This window comes from Triticum aestivum, chromosome 2A (genome assembly GCF_018294505.1).
Source record: "Triticum aestivum cultivar Chinese Spring chromosome 2A, IWGSC CS RefSeq v2.1, whole genome shotgun sequence".
NCBI lineage: Eukaryota > Viridiplantae > Streptophyta > Magnoliopsida > Poales > Poaceae > Triticum > Triticum aestivum.
Genome location: NC_057797.1, coordinates 93,844,283 through 93,866,375, shown reverse-complemented (window position 1 = coordinate 93,866,375; position 22,093 = coordinate 93,844,283). Strand labels below are relative to the sequence as shown.

General features: G+C 45.8%; 2 protein-coding genes across 2 annotated transcripts; one reads left to right on the top strand and one right to left on the bottom strand.

Moving 5' to 3' along the window:
* Positions 1-5,742: 5,742 nt before the first annotated feature.
* LOC123187758 (probable glutathione S-transferase GSTU6) lies at positions 5,743-6,572 on the top strand. Its single transcript, XM_044599683.1, has one exon. It carries the CDS (start codon positions 5,779-5,781, stop codon positions 6,439-6,441), a length of 663 nt encoding a protein of 220 aa, XP_044455618.1. The 5' UTR covers positions 5,743-5,778; the 3' UTR covers positions 6,442-6,572.
* A 345-nt stretch (positions 6,573-6,917) lies between these two features.
* On the bottom strand, positions 6,918-10,008 carry LOC123187757 (gamma carbonic anhydrase 2, mitochondrial). The gene is made up of 5 exons (XM_044599682.1): positions 9,715-10,008; positions 8,812-8,955; positions 8,474-8,599; positions 8,080-8,231; positions 6,918-7,501 (listed from the first exon to the last, which is right to left on the bottom strand). Exons 1-5 carry the CDS (start codon positions 9,827-9,829, stop codon positions 7,214-7,216), a joined length of 825 nt encoding a protein of 274 aa, XP_044455617.1. The 5' UTR covers positions 9,830-10,008; the 3' UTR covers positions 6,918-7,213.
* Between the last annotated feature and the right edge of the window lie 12,085 nt (positions 10,009-22,093).

Genomic DNA, 22,093 nt, shown 5'->3' with positions numbered 1-22,093 from the left:
CGGGCCGCGGCGGATCTGCTCGTGCGCCGAGCCACGGTAATGGCGGGCCCCGCCTGCGGGCCTGTCCCGTCACGCGCGTGGGCAGGCAGACTGGCCCGGCCACGTGTTGCCACATGACGGGCCCGGAACGGGCGGCGGCCTGGAAGCTTAGCCAGCACGCCACTTTGATCCCGCCGCGGCGTTCGAAATATTGTACAAATCAGAGTTGAGCAAGTCCGACTCCTTCTAGTCGGCCCGGCAGAAGTCAAGCAAGATCCATGTCTCGGGCACCCGAAAAGAGAAACTGCTGAGGCTCCTCGGCCGATCGTCCGCGGCGCCTCATCAGCTTCGGGGACTACTGTCGGAGTAATGGGCCACGGGTAGGCTAACCCGAGTCCCTGAACCTTTCAAGACATCGGGGCAGGCTGCGCCCCTCAAGACCCCAGGACGAAGAGCCGCCTTCTGAGAAGTCGGCGGCAAGGCAACCGACTGCCCACTCGCGGCCAAGTCCTGGGGACGACTTCAGGATGAGCCGACTCCTAACTAGCGACCTCCAGAGAAGCCGGCCCGCGACTCCAACAAACCCCATGCCCTCATCAAGAGGGACGGGACGGGGAGTGGCTACAGTAAAGCCCACTCCCACCCCTTTCCAAAGGCACGCATGGCCACAGTACGGCGTACCCGCAGAGATCTCCGTCCAGCGCGGCACTGTTGCCATGCCGGCCCTGACATCAGCACCAGTGGGTAGAATCCTGCACCCACGACGGCTTATCTGTATGACCCTGGGGCGGCAGGTCCCACCAGTCAGCGGGAGTCCGGAAGACGGCGAGAGCGTCACCAGTCGGACCCGTTGGGAGTCGGCCCCCGAGAGTCGGCCAGCCCCTCCCCCGGGGCCCACGCGCCATTAACCAGATGTGACGGGGAGTGGCAATAGTGATCGCCCGCCAGGCGGCGGGGCTGTTGCCACGACCCCATGACCAAGCCCACGTCATTTGAAGCACGGCTACAGTAATCAGCAGCCGGCAAGACCCGCCAGCGGCGGACACGGCCTGTCGGCGCCGTACCGGACCAGTCGGCGAGGCCCGCCATTTGGCGGGCCCTAGCAGTCGGCGGAGAAGACGGAGGCCAGAGAAACTGATGGCTGGGCCCGCGCCCAGCCGGATTACCATTGTACCCCTGGGGGGTAGGCCTATATAAACCCCCCGGGGCACCCATGCAAAGGGTTCTAATCCATGAGCACTAGACCAGATCATATAGGAAGGAGAGAGCTAGCCTAGCCTTCTCCTACCTCCAGGAAACAGCTCAAGGAGCAACCGTGTACACACTTTGCCATAGTGATCATGCGGAGACCCCGCAGAGTAGCAGTAGGGGTATTATCTCCACGGAGAGCCCCGAAGCTGGGTAAGATTCGCCGGCGTGCATGCATTCGCCTTATCCCGTTTCCAGGCACCGGCGACGTTCTACTCGCCCCCACCATGATAAGCCATCCTTTGGCATATGTCGCACCCAACCCCTGACACCTATCAACTATCATGATTTCTTCATGAGGACTTCGGCCCATGTCGCTCTGTCACCATTTGAATTGAAGCCGTACGTTCCCTGGATCATGAGATTCATCAGATCAAGGTCTTCAGTTCATTATAAGGTTGATTGTCAACACCATCTCAACTATTTGTCCCTAATTGAAGTCGTCAAACGGGCTATTTCCTCAGCTGATGATAAGGGCAAGGCTGCTGTTATTGATGAAGGCACTCGTCCATTGGGTGGACAGTTTCGCAAAGCTGCATCCTATTCCACCAATGATGACTCTGTCACCCATGACACTGCCGCAAATACTTCAAACCAATATCCTCAAGCCACTACTCCAAAGGTGATGACTGGCCGTGAGCTTCTCCTTAGTCTTCATCAGAAGGTGGATCGCAATCACAAGTGGGTCAAGCGACAGTTTAGTTCAGTTCTTCAGAACATGACAATCACGCAAAACACTGTGAAGAAGAACCACTACTAGTTGCATGAAGTTTTTGACCGCACCTGGGATGTACTGTCTCACCTCTATGGTGATAAAAATCTCAAGCACATGGGCTTTAAGCAGGACTTTGACTGGTCTCAGCCACCTTCGAAGAAATTCAAGAAGGTCAAAGTTCCTCACTTGGTGGCCCGCTCGTATTCTTCATCGCACGAGACTGATGAGCATGAAGATTTGAACGACACTACGACATGCCCTACATCAACGGACAACCCCGACAACGTTGGCGCTCCTCTATCAACTTTATGATGATATTCTTCATGGGCGTTAGTCCTCATTTTTCGTCCCTTTTGGTCATTCGATGACAAAGGGGGAGAAATCTGAGTTAGTCTTCAAGCGGGTTTATATATGGGCGTTTTTTTAAGTTGCAACTCTCGTCCTCTGAAGTTTTTGTTGGATTGAGTTGTAAACTTAAGTCCTATGGTGGTCTGATACATTTTGCTCTGTTTTTTTCTGCATGCTATTTCCTCAAGTATGTTAATGCACGCATGTTGAATTACATCAGACACCATATTTCATCATGCATTTCAAATTCTTCATTTCATATGTTAAATGCGTGTATGAATTACAAGATATAGGGAGAGATCTCCATGATTCTATTCTACAATGTGTATTTGCTCTTCAAGGCAAATTCCTCACATATGCACATCTTCAGGGGGAGTTCTTCTATATCTTGCAATCAAATTCTTCAATAGCAGTATTTACACTTCATATGTTTATCCCCGTTGAAAACTTAACCTATATTGTCATCAATTACCAAAAGGGGGAGATTGTAAGTGCATCTAGTGCCCCTTAGTGATTTTGGTGTATTGAAGACTTATAGGTTAAGGGACTAATGTGTTTATGAGTGTACACATGTCTATAAGTCTATGAGGAGTTTGATATTTACAGAGAAAGTCGACCCCTAAAAATGAATGTCTTCAACTGAAGACTTTGGCTTTCTGAAGACTTTGAAAGTGAAGAAATTGGTGTGATCCTGAAGACTTGATATTCATGCGAGGATTATGAAGCGTGAAGACTTTTGTTTTCGTAGTTTCGTTTTTCTCTTTCTTGAGTCATAGGAAACACCGTACTGTTAAAGAGGGTCGAGGTAAAACTAAGGAAAAGTTTTCAAGTGATGCTCATCTCAAAATCCTACACCCACCAATCCTTTCGAGTGAAGCCATTGGAAATCTCATACAGTTTAGTCAATTTCTTCAGTGACAGAGATGAAGATCTTCCGATCTTTGAGGAATTTGTTCTGACTGGGGAGTTAGGAATTTGCCAGTGCGGATTGCCTACAAGTGAGGAACATGATAGCCCTGAGGAATTTGATAGCCAAATTTCCGACCGTTGATGTGCTATGTGCCAGCTGTCCCAAAATATCTACCCACCTAACAGTCATATCATTGAAGGGCATTTATGTCTTATCATGTCGGGTTGCTCCCTAGGCTATAAATAGTCCCCCCTACAACCACTAGCTGGTTAGCTGCTCCGCGAGAAACTAACACTTGTCATTGAGAGCATCCCATCCTCCGAGGACTTTGAGCGAAAATCATCAAGTGAGGAAAAACCCAAACCGAAACACCTACAAACCCAAAGTGATTGAGCATCAGTGAAGAGATTGTTCCTGTGTGGAATCGATGCTTGTTACCTTTGAGGACTGTGCATCCTCCAGACGGTTAGGCGTCGTGGTCTAGAGCATCCAAGAGAAAATTGTGGATTGCTGAGTGACCGAGTCTGTGAAGGTTTGGAAGTCACCTGAAGACTTACCACGAGTGATTGGGCGAGGTCTGTGTGACCTTAGCTCAAGGAGAATACGGTGAGGACTATGTGTCCTCAGGTTTAAATACCTAGCCGCTCCAACTAGACGTACGACTGTCACAACAGTTGAAACTGGTCTACCAAATCACTGTCTTCACCAAGCTACTGGTTCTATTTTCTCACCTTGAAATTCCTCTGTGATGAATTTGTAAAAATCGCCTATTCACCCCCCCCTCTAGTCGATATAACGCACTTTCAACCGTGGGCTCCTTCGTGACCCCCATGGGGTCGATGTCCTCCTCCTCCATGGAATCCATGGGGTCGCCGTCCTCCTCCTCAATTTCCTCCTCTGCAAAATCCATGGGCTCGCCGTCTTCCTCCACGGGATCCATGGGATCGTCGTCCTCCTTCTCCTCCTCCAAGCTCGGGTCCTTGCCGGCGGCAACTCAATGTCGCGTGCCCCGCCACTTAGGCGCGTTCCTCGGTGGCAAGTTGCACGTGCCGCTTGGTCGAGAGCATGACGTAATAGGTCGGGCGGCGGCGCGGCATCTCGGTGGGGGGAGGTCAACAGGCGAGCTCGGATCTAGGCGACTGCGGCATGGATGAGATGGGAAGGAGGGGAGGAAGGGTGCCTAGGGTTCAAGGTCGCTGGCCGACTTTTTATAGTCGAGGGACGCTCCTCGGACTGGGCATCGATCACCACGCCATGAATGCGGGTAGTTGGTGAAAAACGCGGGCTCCGAAAGTTTTATGGGTGGCCTGGTTTGTCGGAGTTTTACGTGGCAGATTCCCCCTACTCCACCCCTCCATACTTGACCCAGATTGACGGACTTATGTCATCCGGACGCGTCCGACCTAAAATAGGGGTACATGTTAGAGGCCTAAAATTGCCCAGACAGTCTAGTTTGGGCATTTGAAGGAGAAGCAGGATCTGCGTTGGAGTCTTACAGATGTCGTTATATCGTTCGTTCATTGGTGTGGCATTCTGGACATTATACTTTGGCGTAAGTACTTCAATGTACTACTACTCCCTCCGTTCCGAAATGCTAGATACCTCCGTATCTAGATAAATCTAAGACAAGTAATTCGGAACGGAGGGAGTACTAGGGTTGACCAATTAGTTGTTGCGTCCGGGCTCACAAGGTGAGGTGCATATTCCACACAGTACTACTCCAGAAATGTTTAAGTAATTAATTTTGTGCTATATAAACACCACTAGGAGGATGTTTGGCGTGGTGTTGGTCGACAAGGGGAGGACTCCACTATTTGCCGCGTGGGAAAAGCAGTTGGTGAAGCCGCGGCGGCGAAGGGGGTGGTGACGAATGCACTCATCGACATGACGGTGGAACACGCCAAGCTGCTGCAATTGGCCGGGAGGCGAGGGTGGCTTGGCCTGTGCACACCCATGTCCGATAATATGTACTCCTTGTGAACAACTGAAGTGTGGTGTGATGCTGAACCTTACGTGAACGTTCCGTTGTAGTTCTAGCTATGCACACCTTGATATCCATGTTGTATCTTGTATTCCCTCCGTCTCAAAATATTTGTCAAATAAATATAAATAGATGTATTTAAAATTAAAATACGTTTAAATACATCCATTCATTCGATAAGTATTTTCGGACGGAAGGAGTATGAACATTCCGTTTTTTGTCTGTCTGATCTCTCTAAGATTTCTGCCATCACTTCAACACAACCATGTCCACTGTCCTGCTTTTGACGGAAGCCTGAAACCAACAAGTTTAAGGTTCAGACATCAGAGTCAGTCGATCAGGAGAGTGCCAGAAACGTCTGGAGGAGACGAGTGTCAAAACAGCAATCACCCTCGTCCCAGACATTCCATGGAGAAAATGCTGACTAGTTACCGGGTGCACCCTGGCTCACAAGGTGATGTGAAAGCAGTTAACTTTCTGCTATAAAAATACCAGCAGAAACGCGGTGCTAGCTAGTAATTCTTTCACGGAGAACTGACTGAAAGCAGACCAGGGAGCGAAGGGATCGACAGGGAGAGGAGGAAACAAGCGACAGCAATGGCGGGTGGCGAAGGAGACGTGAAGCTGCTGGGCCTGCGGCTGAGCCCGTTCGTGGCGCGCGTGCGCATCGCGCTGGACACCAAGGGCGTGCGCTACGAGTACGTCGAGGAGGACCTCGCCGCCAAGAGCAGCCTCCTCCTCGCGTCCAACCCGGTGCACCGGAAGGTCCCCGTGCTCATCCACGCCGGCAGGCCCGTCTGCGAGTCGCTCGTCATCCTGCACTACGTCGACGAGGCCTGGCCCGGCGCCCGCGAGCGCGCCGCCGCGCGGTTCTGGGCCGCCTACGTCGACGGCGAGCTGTTCCCGGCCTGGGGCCGCGTCATGATGGCGGCGACGGAGGAGGAGCGCGCGGAGCGGGCCGGCGAGGCGGCCGGCATGGTGGCGCGCCTGGAGGAGGCCTTCGCCGGGTGCTCGGACGGCGGCGACGCCGTGGGGTACCTCGACCTCGTGCTCGGGAGCAACCTGTTCTGGTTCGAGGCGCCGCGGAGGTTGCTCGGCGTGAGGCTGATCGACAAGGGGAGGACTCCGCTGCTGGCCGCGTGGGCGGTGCGGTTCGGTGAAGCCGCGGCGGCGAACGGGATGGTGACGGACGCGCTCGTTGACATGGCGGTGGAGCACGCCAAGAAGCTCCGGGCTGCTGCCATGGCTGCCGGCAAGTGAGAGGGCAGGGGCTTGAGAGTTTAGAGCTATACTGCTATTGGTCAGAGGTAGTTGAGTGGGATTTAGTTTTGTGTAAGAAAGAGAGCCAATTAATCATGTTGCTGAGGTGTTCTAGTGCACTAAAAGCATAATTAGCACGCTTGATAATCATAAAAAATCTCATCTCGATAAATGTGCACAAAATCAACACAGCATGCATATAACTTGGAACAAAATTTCAAATTCAAATAAGATACGCACATCACAAGACAAGAAAACATCATTTTGTACATAGTTGCTAAAATCTAATATTCACAACATATTTGAATCCAATACTATCCACATGATTTAGCTTAACTTTTACTTGAATGTATGAACTGAAAAATTAAATTTAGCAGCAATTTAGATGCATCATGTTTGAACATTGCCGATGCCTCTGAAATTTAGTGGTCATTAGGAGCCAATTGATAAACAGTACAAAACAAGGGGCAAAGATAGAAGATTGAATCGCTGTAAGCCATTTAAAAACAAACAGATCACAGTTAAGATGCACTCTAGAGTACAAAACAGGACTGCTTCAACAATGTGCACTTCATACAGAAGGTGTAAAAGTGATCCCAGGCTCCTCTTCATTGCAATGTGAAAGAGAGGTACTGTATGCGGTCGATCCTACAACAGCGCTCGACCCAAATCTTATTGGGCATGAAAAAACAGAGAACAAGACCAAAACATACGTCAAATGTTCCAAGTTGCCACATATCAAAATCAAAGCATCCCTACGAGGGGCTTGATCTCAGTGAGCGACAGCTGCTTTCGGTGCTTTGTCTGGGAGTATGTTGTCGGGGAGGATGAGCTGCGGCGGGATCTCACGGACCACTCCGAGCATCGAGTCGTACTCCTCATCTTTGTGAGCAAACTTCTTCCTCAGCTTCTTCTCGAGCTCAATCTCGTCGAAGCTCTTGGAATTCTCAGTGGCATGAACATGAGCTAAGTTGATGTAGTTGGCTGCCGATTGGGCGATGAATGTGATCTCCTCCTCTGTCAGCTTCCTTAGGAACTTGGCAGGATTACCAACCCAGACCTAATCATGAAGGAAGAGGTATGATTCACTAGAGTCACACAAGATAGATTCTTTTTTCAAATATAAAGCTGAACATCCTTGTCTTGGAGCTGCTGAATAACCAGTTAAATTAATTAATAAATCCAGAATATGAGCTTCCAGACAAATTGTTCTTCAACAGAATGGTTCCTGACACCAGACAGATTTATTAACAGTGCTCGTAAAGAGTTCTAACAACAAATTGTTCTTTGCAAGAACATAAGTCTAACCTAGAAAGTGAGCTAGTACTAAACATTATTGAGCTTCCGGATTGATTGTTCTCCAATAGAAAGGTTTCCTGAACATTATTAACTATACTCCTAAAGAGTTTTGACAGCAAACTGTTCTTTGCAAGGACATAACTCTAATCTAAAACCATTTAAATCGACATATGTCATTTTTCAGCCAGGAGTATGACAATCTTCTAAATAACATGTCGTAAAGAATGACATCTTAGTATAATGCATGATTGCAGCCAATACTGTTAAAAAACATAATGATGATAATTGATGCATAATGACCATCTAAAAACTGGCTTATCAAGACAACAAGAAAATAACCTCCCCAGAAGGAATCCTTGTATTCTGCTTGACAAGAGATCCGGCGCCAACCATGCTGTGCTTTTCAACAACCACTCCGTCAAGCAAAGTGGCACCCATACCAACAAATGCTTCATCCTCAATGGTGCATGCATGTAAAACAGCACTATGACCTGGCAGAAATTTATTACTTTAGGCAGTATTATAATAGACTCAATCATCAAGACAAAATGAAGCTCGGTGTTTCAAATCCACAAATCAATCACGAGGATGAGATATAGAACAGATTTATATTTATTTATCTTTGCAAATGACGCCATAGCATGATTGTCTTGAAAATAAGGTAAACCAAAATATTGGTAGCATGTTGTAGGTGCTTACATATATAAATATAGAATGAGCTAGGATTACTGACCTACTGTAACGTTGCTTCCAATGATTGTCGGAAGGACCTTCCCGCTAATATTAGTCTTTGCAACATGTACAAGGGAGTTGTCTTGTATATTTGATCCAGATCCAATACGAATACTGTTGACATCACCTGAAGGCAAGAACATAAAACAACAAAATGGTCATACTACTATCCATTCTGAGCAACATACTGTCAAAATCATGTTCATTTAGAAAATAAAATTTTATGTAACACATCTATACCTAGAGCACCTCCTGGTTCAAAAATAATCAATGATGCGAACAAGAGAAGAAAATCATCAAGATAATGAACGACCATGGTTAGTCAGGTTAAGTGTTTACCTCTCAAAACGGAGCCATACCAGATCGATGATCCATGTCCAATCTCAACATCACCAATGACAGATGCACTGGGAGCAACAAAAACATCTTTGTTGATCCTTGGCTCCTTGTCAAATATGCTCATGACTGTACGATGCCTTGACACTGATAAAGGCATACAAAAGGGTAACCACAGGTCAGAAATGAAGTTTTTTTTAATCTCACCAAAGTAGCTCATGCCTCATGGTTCTACAACGATCGATCAAGATAGGTACACAGCAGCCTTCAAATAATGAAGGGAAACTACTCCCCATTGTTGTTACCAATGCATTCAATTCCTGGTCATTTCCCAGATGAAGCATGTTGACAATTAATTTCCACCAACTATAGCACTGGACCTAACTCAAACAGGAAATGGCGTTGTTCGTGATGCTATGGGACATAAGTTAGATACATAATCAATTTGACAGACACGCAAAATACAGCACTTCCACAAAGGTCAGTATGGTCACCGTAACAATGCCTTATTATGCTTAACTTACAGCTAATTTAAAAGGCGAGAATAAGAGATTGTGATGCTACATTTCATTGATAACTGACAATACTGCAAGTCAACAAACAAAACAGAAATCCTGGAGTGATAGCACCAAACCCTAAATGTTAGGCCCATTTCAACTCTCGAGTCACATTACCAGTATGGCAGTACCAATTTCTATGCCAGTTTCATTCTCCCCCATAAGAATCCCAAAAGTTCTGAGTCAACCTGATCTGGTACCGAACATCTCCAAAACTATGAGTGCGACGAATTGACGACAGGCTGCCAGCCAATACTACGGCTGCGCCAAATCGAAATGGATAGAGAGCCCGTAGGGAGGAAGGGGTGACCGGACTGAGGGGGGGACGGATGCGGATATGGATGATTACCCTGCTCCTCGGCGCGGAGGCCGCCCTGGATGGTGGATCCGAGGCGGTCCATGGCCTGCCCCGTTCCACGGATCCACTTGCCCACCGTGTAGATCGCGCGCCCGAGGGTCCCCATGTCTTCCCCCCTTCTGCGCGCTCGATCCCTGCTCCGGTCGGGGCTCGCCGCCGGCAGTCGTAGGCGAGGTGGGGTTTATGGCGTCTGGGGGGGGGGGGGGGGGGGGGGGGACGAGGAAGGGAGGGGGAGGGGAGAGATGAGCCAGAAGACAATGGCTGCGGCCGAGGAGGAAGTGGAGCTGCGGGAGAGAGAGAGAGAGGGGGAAGGTCAATAGCTCTGGGCCCAAATTACATGGGCCTTGCTGTTGACCAGCGAGTCCGTATTAGAGGCCGGCCTATCGCTTGCCTCCTGGTAGGAAAAATATCTCGGTCCATAATCACTAATCTTCCTAGCACAAAAAAACACTAATCTTTTTTTGAAGAACTGAAGAGGTTCTAAAAACAAAACATGGAATGGAAGAAAGTCGGAAGCACTAGTTGACAAGCGCTCCTTCGTTAGCCTCACAATGATCAGCGCCACTTGACGCACTCTCAACCGCCCGCCACTGTCGCGCTCTGGACGCTCCCTTCGATATTTTTTATTTTTTTACACGAGTTTTTGGCTTTTTAAACGGGCTTTTTATGCACCGGTCTTCCTTAGCTTTTGGGCCAATTTTTTTTCGAAAAAATGTTTTTGCGCGAAAAACACGTTTTTTTGCTTCCGCGAGAGGCACGGTCTTACTTTTGAGATAGGCACAATCATGCCTCTCGAAAACAGAAAAAAAAAATACGTTTTTTCTTCCATCAGATGCACGGTTTTGCTTTCGCGAGAGGCACGCCCGTGCCTCTCGGAAATGAAAAAAAGATGTATTTTTTGTTTTTTTTCTTCCGCGAGAGACACGACCGTGCCTCTCAGAAACAGAAAAAACGCGTTTTTTGTTTTTTTGCTTCCACGAGAGGCACGGTTTTGCTTCCGCGAAAGGCACGGTTGTGCTTTTGCGAGAGGCACGGCCGTGCCTCTCGAAAACAGAAAAAATATGTTTTTGTTTTTTTTCCTTCCGCGAGAGATACGGTTTTGCTTCGGCGAGAGGTACAGTTGTAATTTCACGATAGGCACGGCCGTGCCTCTTTTGGAAAGAGAAAAAGGTGTCCCCGGTTTGGTTTTTCCGTCCGGTTTTTTTCGTGAAAAAAGTTCGTTAAAATCTATCAACATGGGATCTAGTTTTGAAGATCTCGACGTGAGAAATCCAACCATGAAAAACGGTTCGAGATTTGGACGCACAGTTTAAGAGATAAAACATTTTAAATAAATGGATCTACAAAAAAAGTGAAAACTACTTGCAATAAGTGACGCACATGCAGCGCGTCACTTGTCACAACTTGAATAGGTGTGAGTGATCTTTGCGAGGAGTACTCCTTAATTAGTGATTTCGAAGAAAGTTTCATTAAAAATCAAATAAAAAATCATTTTTCAGTTTCAAATATATAATATCTGATAAATCATCACCTTAGGCGGTTTACAAGATGATGTGGTATAGATTAATGTGGGTTTGAGCTAAGTATGTTATACATGATAATACAATAAAGTGCATTTCTATATATTTTTCTTTCAGAATATAGAAGAGGTAGATATGGATTTTGGAGATGTTCAAAAGGAACCCATCGACAAGGGTTCTGAACCGAGGTAGCTGAAAGGGGCTGAATATTCACCGAGTTTTTTACAACATAATTATGTGGAACCGATGATATCTCATAAAAAAGATGCTAATTTAAATGTTGTCGCACAAGGTATTTTTTCAATATTATTATTGATCTTTTCTTCGTAATATTGCAATTTGTATTCGACTAATTTGACTCTTTTTTATCGTAACAACATACTATATTTGTAGTTGTAGAGATATTATAGCCATCGAATCAATCATGTCTGCCCCAAGAATACCAAGTTCGTGGACATTGAAGATGCCTTGTTATCAAATGATGATTTGGAATGCCTTATGAAAGATGATATGTTCTTGCACGATGATGTAAGGCCGGTTGCATAAACTTTGTACTTAATAATATAAATCGTATATAATATCTAATAATACAATATATTGTAAACATTGAATTATAGGTTATAAATGCTTACATGTATTGTATGCTTGCTCAAGTTCATCTACGAGACAGAGTGGGTAAAAAGGTACATATTATTAGCATGTTTATATCTGGTCAGATAAAAGAAGACGGAGAAAAAGACATAGACCCATCAAAATATCATCACATTGTACAACATGTTAATACTTATTTATAGCAAGATATGGTTAGTCTTGCCTCATTATCCATGATGCTGGATTCAACACGAGATCAAAAGTTCCGCGTTGAGGAAACTATTCAGATACCGACAACTTTATTTGATAGCTGGCTTGGGATAGACAACATCTTATCGTGCAACATGGTAAGTATGATCTTTTGTCCATTGGTTGTCATGGTTTATTGTTGTTTCTAACAGCTATCACTTATATATTTATTTTCCATGTGCATTCATAGGCCGATAGATCTTGTACGTCATCCATGGACAACACTCTGAGGTTAAAACTCTGAGGCATTTAGTGAAATATAAAAAAATTGCGAGGGAATTCAAAGAAGCACTCAAAATAAAGCAACCGGGCTAGAATTTTGATAGGCCTAAATGACAACATTTATTTCCGTCTGGTATTTCAACAAGCAATGATGGGTAATAAATTCATAATACAAACATTTATTTTGTTATCACTATATTTAATATAATAATAATTTAGGAAATTGCGGGGACATGTTTGGCTATTTTGTTTTTCATTTTATACTCTGATGGAACGATAAATAATTGATGAAGTCGGTTTGTGCGATGAATATTGCCCGTTACACGTTTTAAGACCTTCCATGTGAAGTACTCGTGTTAACTACATATCTTGTTTTTGCACGATGGGTATGAGTTGAGGAATCAGTGTTTATTATACTTGCTCAAACATCGTGCGAATGAAGGTAAAGACAACTTTTCTGATATTGTGCGAGAATTTCTTAAGCGCATCAAGTAGATCTTAATGACTTGTAATAGATTTTTAGTTAGTGCATCGCTTTGTACGTATACATCATCAAATTGCCTTCTTGTTATCAGTTCACTTTACAATTATGCAATTGTGTTCGTGTTATATTGTTTTCACTTCTGAAGTTTACCATGCATTATCTTTATATAACTTCAACAAAAAAATTCAAAAGCACGTGGCAATGCACGGGCATTCTACTAGTAGATGTTGATTAGGACTTTAACCTCCTTTGACTGATCTGCTGTTGCCGCCTTCTTCCAAAGCCCCCAATTTTACTACTTGTATGCATTCAGAAATACCCTCCCGTAGCTCCGTCTTCTTCTTCTTCTCCCTTGCATCGACTGATGGTGCCTTGTGCACACCGATTTGTTGATGTTGGAGGTCAACTGGTCCTTGGAGTTAAGAAAACCAACAAGTGACATCGTGCAACAAACAAGAGATAACTCGTGTTGGTGAGGGGAGATAGTAGGGGCCACTGCTATGCTTGAACTCGTACTCCTCAAGGTAGAGGGCTCCACGCATAGTGGAGAACGAGAGGCCACATTCAACATCCGGTGACATGCCCAATGGCGACATCCCCTCATGCGACCATCGCCGCCTACCTAACATGTCAAATCTAAGTCACCAGGGAGTTTGTATGTGTCCAATCTTAGAGTTGGTCAAAATGGGAGCCAATAAACACTAAAACATCCTAACGGTTGACACATCTCTTGGGGAACGTAGCATGCAATTTCAAAAAAATTCCTACGATCACGCAAGATCTATCTAGGAGATACATAGCAACGAGAGGGGGAGAGTGTGTCCACGTACCCTCGTAGACCGAAAGCGGTAGCGTTAGGTTAACGCGGTTGATGTAGTCGAACATCTTCGCGATCCAACCGATCAAGTACCAAACATACGAGACATCCGGGTTCAGCACACGTTCAGCTCGATGACGTCCCTCGAACTTTTGATCCAGCAACGTGTCGAGGGAGAGCTTCGTCAGCACGGCTGACGGTGTGGTGACGGTGATGGTGATGTGATCCGCGCAGGGCTTCACATAAGCACTATGTGAATATGACTGGAGGAGTAAACCGTGGAGGGAGACGCCGCACATGGCTTGGAACAATTGGTGTGTCTCCAAGGGGTGCCATGCCCACGTATATAAAGGAGGGAGAGGGAGGAGGCTGGCCCTAGGGGGCACGCCAAGTGGGGGGAGTCCTACTAGGACTCCTAGTCCTAGTAGGATTCGCCCCCCCCTCTTATTCCTTCTCACGGAGGGGGGGAGGGGGAAGGAGAGGGAGGAGGAGAAGGAAAGGGGGGCGCCGCCCCTCCCCTAGTCCAATTCAGACTCCCATGAGGGGGGCACGCGGCCACCCCTTGTGGGCTGCCTCCTCTCTCCCCTATGGCCCATAGTGGCCCATTACTTTCCCCGGACGGTTCCGATAACCTCCCGGTACTCCGAAAAATACCTGAAACGGTCTGGAACCATTCCGGTGTCCGAACACTATCGTCCAATATATCAATCTTTACCTCTCGACCATTTTGAGACCCCTCGTCATGCCCGTGATCTCATCTGGGACTCCGAACAATCTTCGATCACCAAAACACCTAACTCATAATACAAATCGTCATCTGAAAGCACAAGTGCTCCCTGGGTGATTTCGGTAATTAATGTCAACATATCTCTTGTTGGACTAATACTTTTACCTAGTATATTTCAGATGAGTTCAACAGTGGAGTGGCTTGGACAAGAGGACGTGGAACCCCTTCAAAATGCCAAGGACAGAAGATTAGCAAAAGCTCAAAAGCTCAAGACTCTACATTTTCATTTTAGTGATCCAAGATCACATTGAGTCCATAGGAAAAGCCAATATACTATTAAAAGGGGGTGAGGTGTTGCTTAATGGCTTGCTTGTTCAAAGTGCTTAGTGATATGCTCCAAAGCCCTCAACCACTTTCTCATATCCACATATGTCCTAAACCAAAATTCAAACTCGGCCCCACCGATTTGATCTATCCGGCGCCACCGAGTTCATTTGACATAGCCACTGCCAGAAACCCTAATCAGTTCGGTCTCACCGATGGGATCTCGGTCTCACCGATATGGGCTTGCAAACTCTCCATTGCCTGTTGCAATCATTTCGGTCTCCCCAAGATATGCAATCAGTCCCACCGACTTTGCTTGACCAACTCTCTGTTTTGCTTATTACCAAAATCGGTCCCACCAAGTTTGTGTAATCGGTTAAACTGAGTTGATGTTTTACCCTAACCCTAGCACATCGGTCCCGCCAAGTTGATCATATCAGTCCCACCGAAATACTTAACGGTCACATTTTGAACTAAATCGGCCTGGCCGAGTTTCATGATTCGGTCCCACCGAGTTTGGTGAATTGTGTGTAACGGTTAGATTTTGTGTGGAGGCTATATATATCCCTCCACCCACTCTTCATTCATGGAGAAAGCCATCAGAACGTGTCTGCACTTCCAACATACATTTTCTGAGAGAGAACCACCTACTCATGGGTTGAGACCAAGATATTCCATTCCAACCACAAGAATCTTGATCTCTAGCCTTACCCAAGTTGCTTTCCACTCAAATCTTCTTTCCACCAAATCCAAATATGTGAGAGAGAGTTGAGTGTTGGGGAGACTATCATTTGAGGCACAAGAGCAAGGAGTTCATCATCAACACACCATTTATTACCTTTTGGAGAGTGATGTTTTCTGGATTGGTTAGATGTCACTTGGGAGCCTCCGTCAAGATTGTGGAGTTGAACCAAGGAGTTTGTAAGGGCAAGGAGATCTCCTACTTCATGAAGATCTACCCAAGTGAGGCAAGTCCTTCGTGGGCGATGGCCATGGTGGGATAGACAAGGTTGCTTCTTCGTGGACCCTTCGTGGGTGGAGCCCTCCGTGCACTACAAAAAAATACACTTCCATGATGATACGCGTTTGTCACAGTAGGTCGCGTTTTTTTGTCATGCATGTACATCCATGACAAATTTATGACAGAATCAAGATAGTCATACATGTGCTGTCGTAGAAGTGTTCCATGACATTACCAAAATTATCATCACGGAAGTGTGCACTTCCATGACGATAAATCGCGCGTCATAGAAGTGCTTTCGTCAAGGGTGACCGACACGTGACATCCACCGTAACGGAACGCCGTTAAGCTATCGAGTCGGGTTTTGGATCCGATAACCCGTTAACAGACCCGACCAATGGGGATTTTCCACGTGTAAAATCATCATTGGCTGGAGGAAACACGTGTCGGCTCATCGTTGGGACAGATGTCATCCACTCATTGGACAGAAGGCGCCTATGATACGTCGACACGTGGCATGGCCCAACAGAGGCCCATTCCTGTGAAAAGGCCGGCCTGTTTGACTTGGTCAAAAGGTGGCGGGCCGGCCCATGGAAAGCCTGTTAACGTCCTGTTCGCATATAGCCCATTTACAGCCCGCTAACCCAAGGCCCATTACGTCCTATCCGAATTAGGCCCAGTAGCGTCATCTGGGCCATCCAATATGATTGCAGCCCGTTTTCACTTCCGGCCCATGTATGGCCCATGACGTCTTTCGGCCCATATGAGGCCCTATGTAACTCTTGGCCTATTAACGGCCCGTGGTGAAACTGGCCCGTAATGAACAGTGTATCACTTTACACCCATTAACGGCCCTTGGTGAAACTGGCCCGTAATGAACAATGTATCACTTTATACCCATTAATGGCTCGTTATTCCGTTGGGCTGTTTCCAGCCCATGTTATCTTTCGGCCTTCTCAAAGCCCATTTATTCTTGGGCTCATTTCTAGCATTCGTTTACTTACGGCCTGTTACTGTCATTTTCTGCTTGTGGGCCAAATTCAGCCCGTGGTTACAGTCGACCCGTTTGTGGTCCGTTAATACGTTGGGCCATTTTCATAGCGTCATCAAATACGGCCTATTAACGATGGCCCGTTTACGGCCATAATGCAGCATGTTATTGGCCCATGTTTGGTCAATCGATCATACGTCCCGTATAAGGCCCATTGATGATACGGCCCATAGAAGGCCCATTGTTTCTACGGCCCGTAGAAAGCCCATTGTTTCTACGGCCCGTAGAAGGCCTACTGTTTCTATGGCCCACAGAAGGCCCACTGTTTCTACGGCCCGTAGGAGGCCTAGTGTCACTACAGTAAATATTAGCCCATGGTTATTGTGGCCTAGTTTTAAAAAATAGGTTATTGCAGCCACTAGCAAACCGCGGAAAAAGAACTGCACTGACTACAAGCAAACAAATAAACAAGACAACAAGGAAATAAATAAGCAAGCAACTTATGTTAGGCTATCACGACTATTACACATATTACATCCATTGGGCATCAAAGTTCGCCACCAGTGCAAATATAGGGAACAAAGCAGCATATAAATGCCGCAGCAAAACAAGTCCAGAACTGAAACCACTTCAGACGAGTTCAAGAAACAATAGCCTGGGTACCCATAATGCTGGCAAGATGCTTAGCAAGCTTATTAACTTTCTCTTGTTTGGCGCTTAAATCCTCCAGCGCTTACTGTTGCACAAGAAAGGCCTGGTGTTTATCAGCCACAGTAACTTGTTGTTCGAGTTACTGGCCAATACCGCTGGCACAAGCACTTGTAGCTAGCCAGTACCGCTGTCCTGTTCAAGAACCCCCTCCAATTCAAATGGCTGATAAACAAGAAAAGAAATTGAACGTACAGACATTGTATGATAGACAGATGTGGTAATTCACATATATGTTGTCTAACCAAACAGGACAGCATGACACAGTTTCACATATATGATGCCTAACTAAACAGGATAGCATGACACAGTTTCAGATATATGATGGATAACTTAACAGGATATAATGGCATAATTCAACATATGATGAGTACCTAAACAGGATGACATGACACAACTATATGATGTCTTTCTAAAATAGGTTGGGATGAAATAATTCACATACCTGTTGTCTAAGTATACATGATGGCATGATATAATTGATGGGGAATGTAGTAATTTCAAAAAAAATCCTACGCACACGCAAGATCATGGTGATGCATAGCAATGAGATGGGAGAGTGTGATCTACGTACCCTTGTAGATCGACAATGGAAAAGTTAGCACAACGTGGTTGATGTAGTTGTACGTCTTCACGGCCCGACCGATCAAGCACCGAAACTACGGCACCTCCGAGTTCTAGCACACGTTCAGCTCGATGACGATCCCCGGACTCCGATCCAGCAAAGTGTCAGGGAAGAGTTCCGTCAGCACGATGGCGTGGTGACGATCTTGATGTACTACCGTCGCAGGGCTTCACCTAAGCACCGCTACAATATTATCGAGGACTATGGTGGAAGGGGGCACCGCACACGGCTAAGAGTATGATCACGTGGATCAACTTGTGTGTCTAGGGGTGCCTCCTGCCTCCGTATATAAAGGATCAAAGGGGGGGGTGCCGCCGGCCAGGAGAGGGCGCGCCAGGAGGAGTCCTACTCCCTCTGGGAGTAGGATTCCCCCCCTTTCCTAGTTGGAATAGGATTCGGGAGGGGGAAAAGAGGAGATAGAGAAGGAAGGGGGGCGCCGGCCCCCTCTCCTTGTCCTATTCGGACTAGAGGGGAGGGGTGCGTGGCCCAGCCCTGGCCACCTCTCCTCTCTTCCATTAAGGCCCACTAAGGCCCATATACCTCCCGGGGGGTTCCGGTAACCTCCCGGTACTCCGGTAAAATCCCGATTTCACCCGGAACACTTCCGATATCCAAATATAGGCTTCCAATATATCAATCTTTATGTCTTGACCATTTCGAGACTCCTCGTCATGTCCGTGATCACATCCGGGACTCCGAACAAACTTCGGTACATCAAAATGCATAAACTCATAATATAACTGTCATCAAAACCTTAAGCGTGCGGACCCTACGGGTTCGAGAACAATGTAGACATGACCGAGACATGTCTCCGGTCAATAACCAATAGCGGAACCTGGATGCTCATATTGGCTCCTACATATTCTACGAAGATCTTTTATCGGTCAGACCGCATAACAACATACGTTGTTCCCTTTGTCATCGGTATGTTACTTGCCCGAGATTCGATCGTCGGTATCTCAATACCTAGTTCAATCTCGTTACCGGCAAGTCTCTTTACTCGTTCCGTAATGCATCATCTCACAACTAACTCATTAGTTGCAATGCTTGCAAGGCTTATGTGATGTGCATTACCGAGAGGGCCCAGAGATACCTCTCCGACAATCGGAGTGACAAATCCTAATCTCGAAATACGCCAACCCAACATGTACCTTTGGAGACACCTGTAGAGCACCTTTATAATCACCCAGTTACGTTGTGACGTTTGGTAGCACACAAAGTGTTCCTCCGGCAAACGGGAGTTGCATAATCTCATAGTCATAGGAACATGTATAAGTCATGAAGAAAGCAATAGCAACATACTAAACGATCGGGTGCTAAGCTAATGGAATGGGTCATGTCAATCAGATCATTCACCTAATGATGTGATCCCGTTAATCAAATAACAACTCTTTGTCCATGGTTAGGAAACATAACCATCTTTGATTAACGAGCTAGTCTAGTAGAGGCATACTAGTGACACTCTGTTTGTCTATGTATTCACACATGTATTATGTTTCCGGTTAATACAATTCTAGCATGAATAATAAACATTTATCATGATATAAGGAAATAAATAATAACTTTATTATTGCCTCTAGGGCATATTTCCTTCAGTCTCCCACTTGCACTAGAGTCAATAATCTAGATTACACAGTAATGATTCTAACACCCATGGAGCCTTGGTGCTGATCATGTTTTGCTCGTGGAAGAGGCTTAGTCAACGGGTCTGCTACATTCAGATCCGTATGTATCTTGCAAATCTCTATGTCTCCCACCTGGACTAGATCCCGGATGGAATTGAAGCGTCTCTTGATGTGCTTGGTTCTCTTGTGAAATCTGGATTCCTTTGCCAAGGCAATTGCACCAGTATTGTCACAAAAGATTTTCATTGGACCCGATGCACTAGGTATGACACCTAGATCGGATATGAACTCCTTCATCCAGACTCCTTCATTTGCTGCTTCCGAAGCAGCTATGTATTCCGCTTCACACGTAGATCCCGCCACGACGCTTTGTTTAGAACTGCACCAACTGACAGCTCCACCGTTTAATGTAAATACGTATCCGGTTTGCGATTTAGAATCGTCCGGATCAGTGTCAAAGCTCGCATCGACGTAACCACTTACGATTAGCTCTTTGTCACCTCCATAAACGAGAAACATATCCTTAGTCCTTTTCAGGTATTTCAGGATGTTCTTGACCGCTGTCCAGTGATCCACTCCTGGATTACTTTGGTACCTCCCTGCTAGACTTATAGCAAGGCACACATCAGGTCTGGTACACAGCATTGCATACATGATAGAGCCTATGGCTGAAGCATAGGGAACATCTTTCATTTTCTCTCTATCTTCTGCAGTGGTCGGGCATTGAGTCTGACTCAACTTCACACCTTGTAACACAGGCAAGAACCCTTTCTTTGCTTGATCCATTTTGAACTTCTTCAAAACTTTGTCAAGGTATGTGCTTTGTGAAAGTCCAATTAAGCGTCTTGATCTATCTCTATAGATCTTAATGCCTAATATGTAAGCAGCTTCACCGAGGTCTTTCATTGAAAAACTCTTATTCAAGTATCCCTTTATGCTATCCAGAAATTCTATATCATTTCCAATTAGTAATATGTCATCCACATATAATATCAGAAATGCTACAGAGCTCCCACTCACTTTCTTGTAAATACAGGCTTCTCCAAAAGTCTGTATAAAACCAAATGCTTTGATCACACTATCAAAGCGTTTATTCCAACTCCGAGAAGCTTGCACCAGTCCATAAATGGATCGCTGGAGCTTGCACACTTTGTTAGCTCCCTTTGGATCGATAAAACCTTCTAGTTGCATCATATACAACTCTTCTTCCAGAAATCCATTCAGGAATGCAGTTTTACATCCATCTGCCAAATTTCATAATCATAAAATGCGGCAATTGCTAACATGATTCGGACAGACTTAAGCATCGCTACGGGTGAGAAGGTCTCATCGTAGTCAATCCCTTGAACTTGCCGAAAACCTTTTGCGACAAGTCGAGCTTTGTAGACAATAATATTACCGTCAGCGTCATCTTCTTCTTGAAGATCCATTTATTATCAATTGCTTGCCGATCATTGCGCAAGTCAACCAAAGTCCATACTTTGTTCTCATACATGGATCCCATCTCAGATTTCATGGCTTCAAGCCATTTTGCAGAATCTGGGCTCACCATCGCTTCTTCATAGTTCGTAGGTTCATCATGATCTAGTAGCATGACTTCCAGAACAGGGTTACCGTACCACTCTGGTGCGGATCTCACTCTGGTTGATCTACGAGGTTCAGTAGTATCTTGTTCTGAAGTTTCATGATCATCATCATTAGCTTCCTCACTAATTGGTGTAGGTGTCACAGAAACAGGTTTCTGTGATGTACTACTTTCCAATAAGGGAGTAGGTACAGTTACCTCGTCAAGTTCTACTTTCCTCCCACTCACTTCTTTCGAGAGAAACTCCTTCTCCAGAAAGTTTCCGAATTTAGCAACAAAAGTCTTGCCTTCGGATCTGTGATAGAAGGTGTATCCAATAGTTTCCTTTGGATATCCTATGAAGACACATTTCTCCGATTTGGGTTCGAGCTTATCAGGTTGAAGCTTTTTCACATAAGCATCGCAGCCCCAAACTTTCAGAAACGACAACTTTGGTTTCTTGCCAAACCACAGTTCATAAGGCGTCGTCTCAACGGATTTTGATGGTGCCCTATTTAACGTGAATGCGGCCGTCTCTAGAGCGTATCCCCAAAACGATAGCGGTAAATCAGTAAGAGACATCATAGATCGTACCATATCTAGTAAAGTACGATTACGATGTTCGGACACACCATTACGCTGTGGTGTTCCGGGTGGCGTGAGTTGCGAAACTATTCCACATTGTTTCAAATGTACACCAAACTCGTAACTCAAATATTCTCCTCCACGATCAGATCGTAGGAATTTTATTTTCTTGTTACGATGATTTTCAACTTCACTCTGAAATTCTTTGAACTTTTCAAACGTTTCAGACTTGTGTTTCATTAAGTAGATATACCCATATCTGCTTAAGTCATCTGTGAAGGTGAGAAAATAACGATATCCGCCACGAGCCTCAACATTCATCGGACCACATACATCTGTATGTATGATTTCTAACAAATCTGTTGCTCTCTCCATAG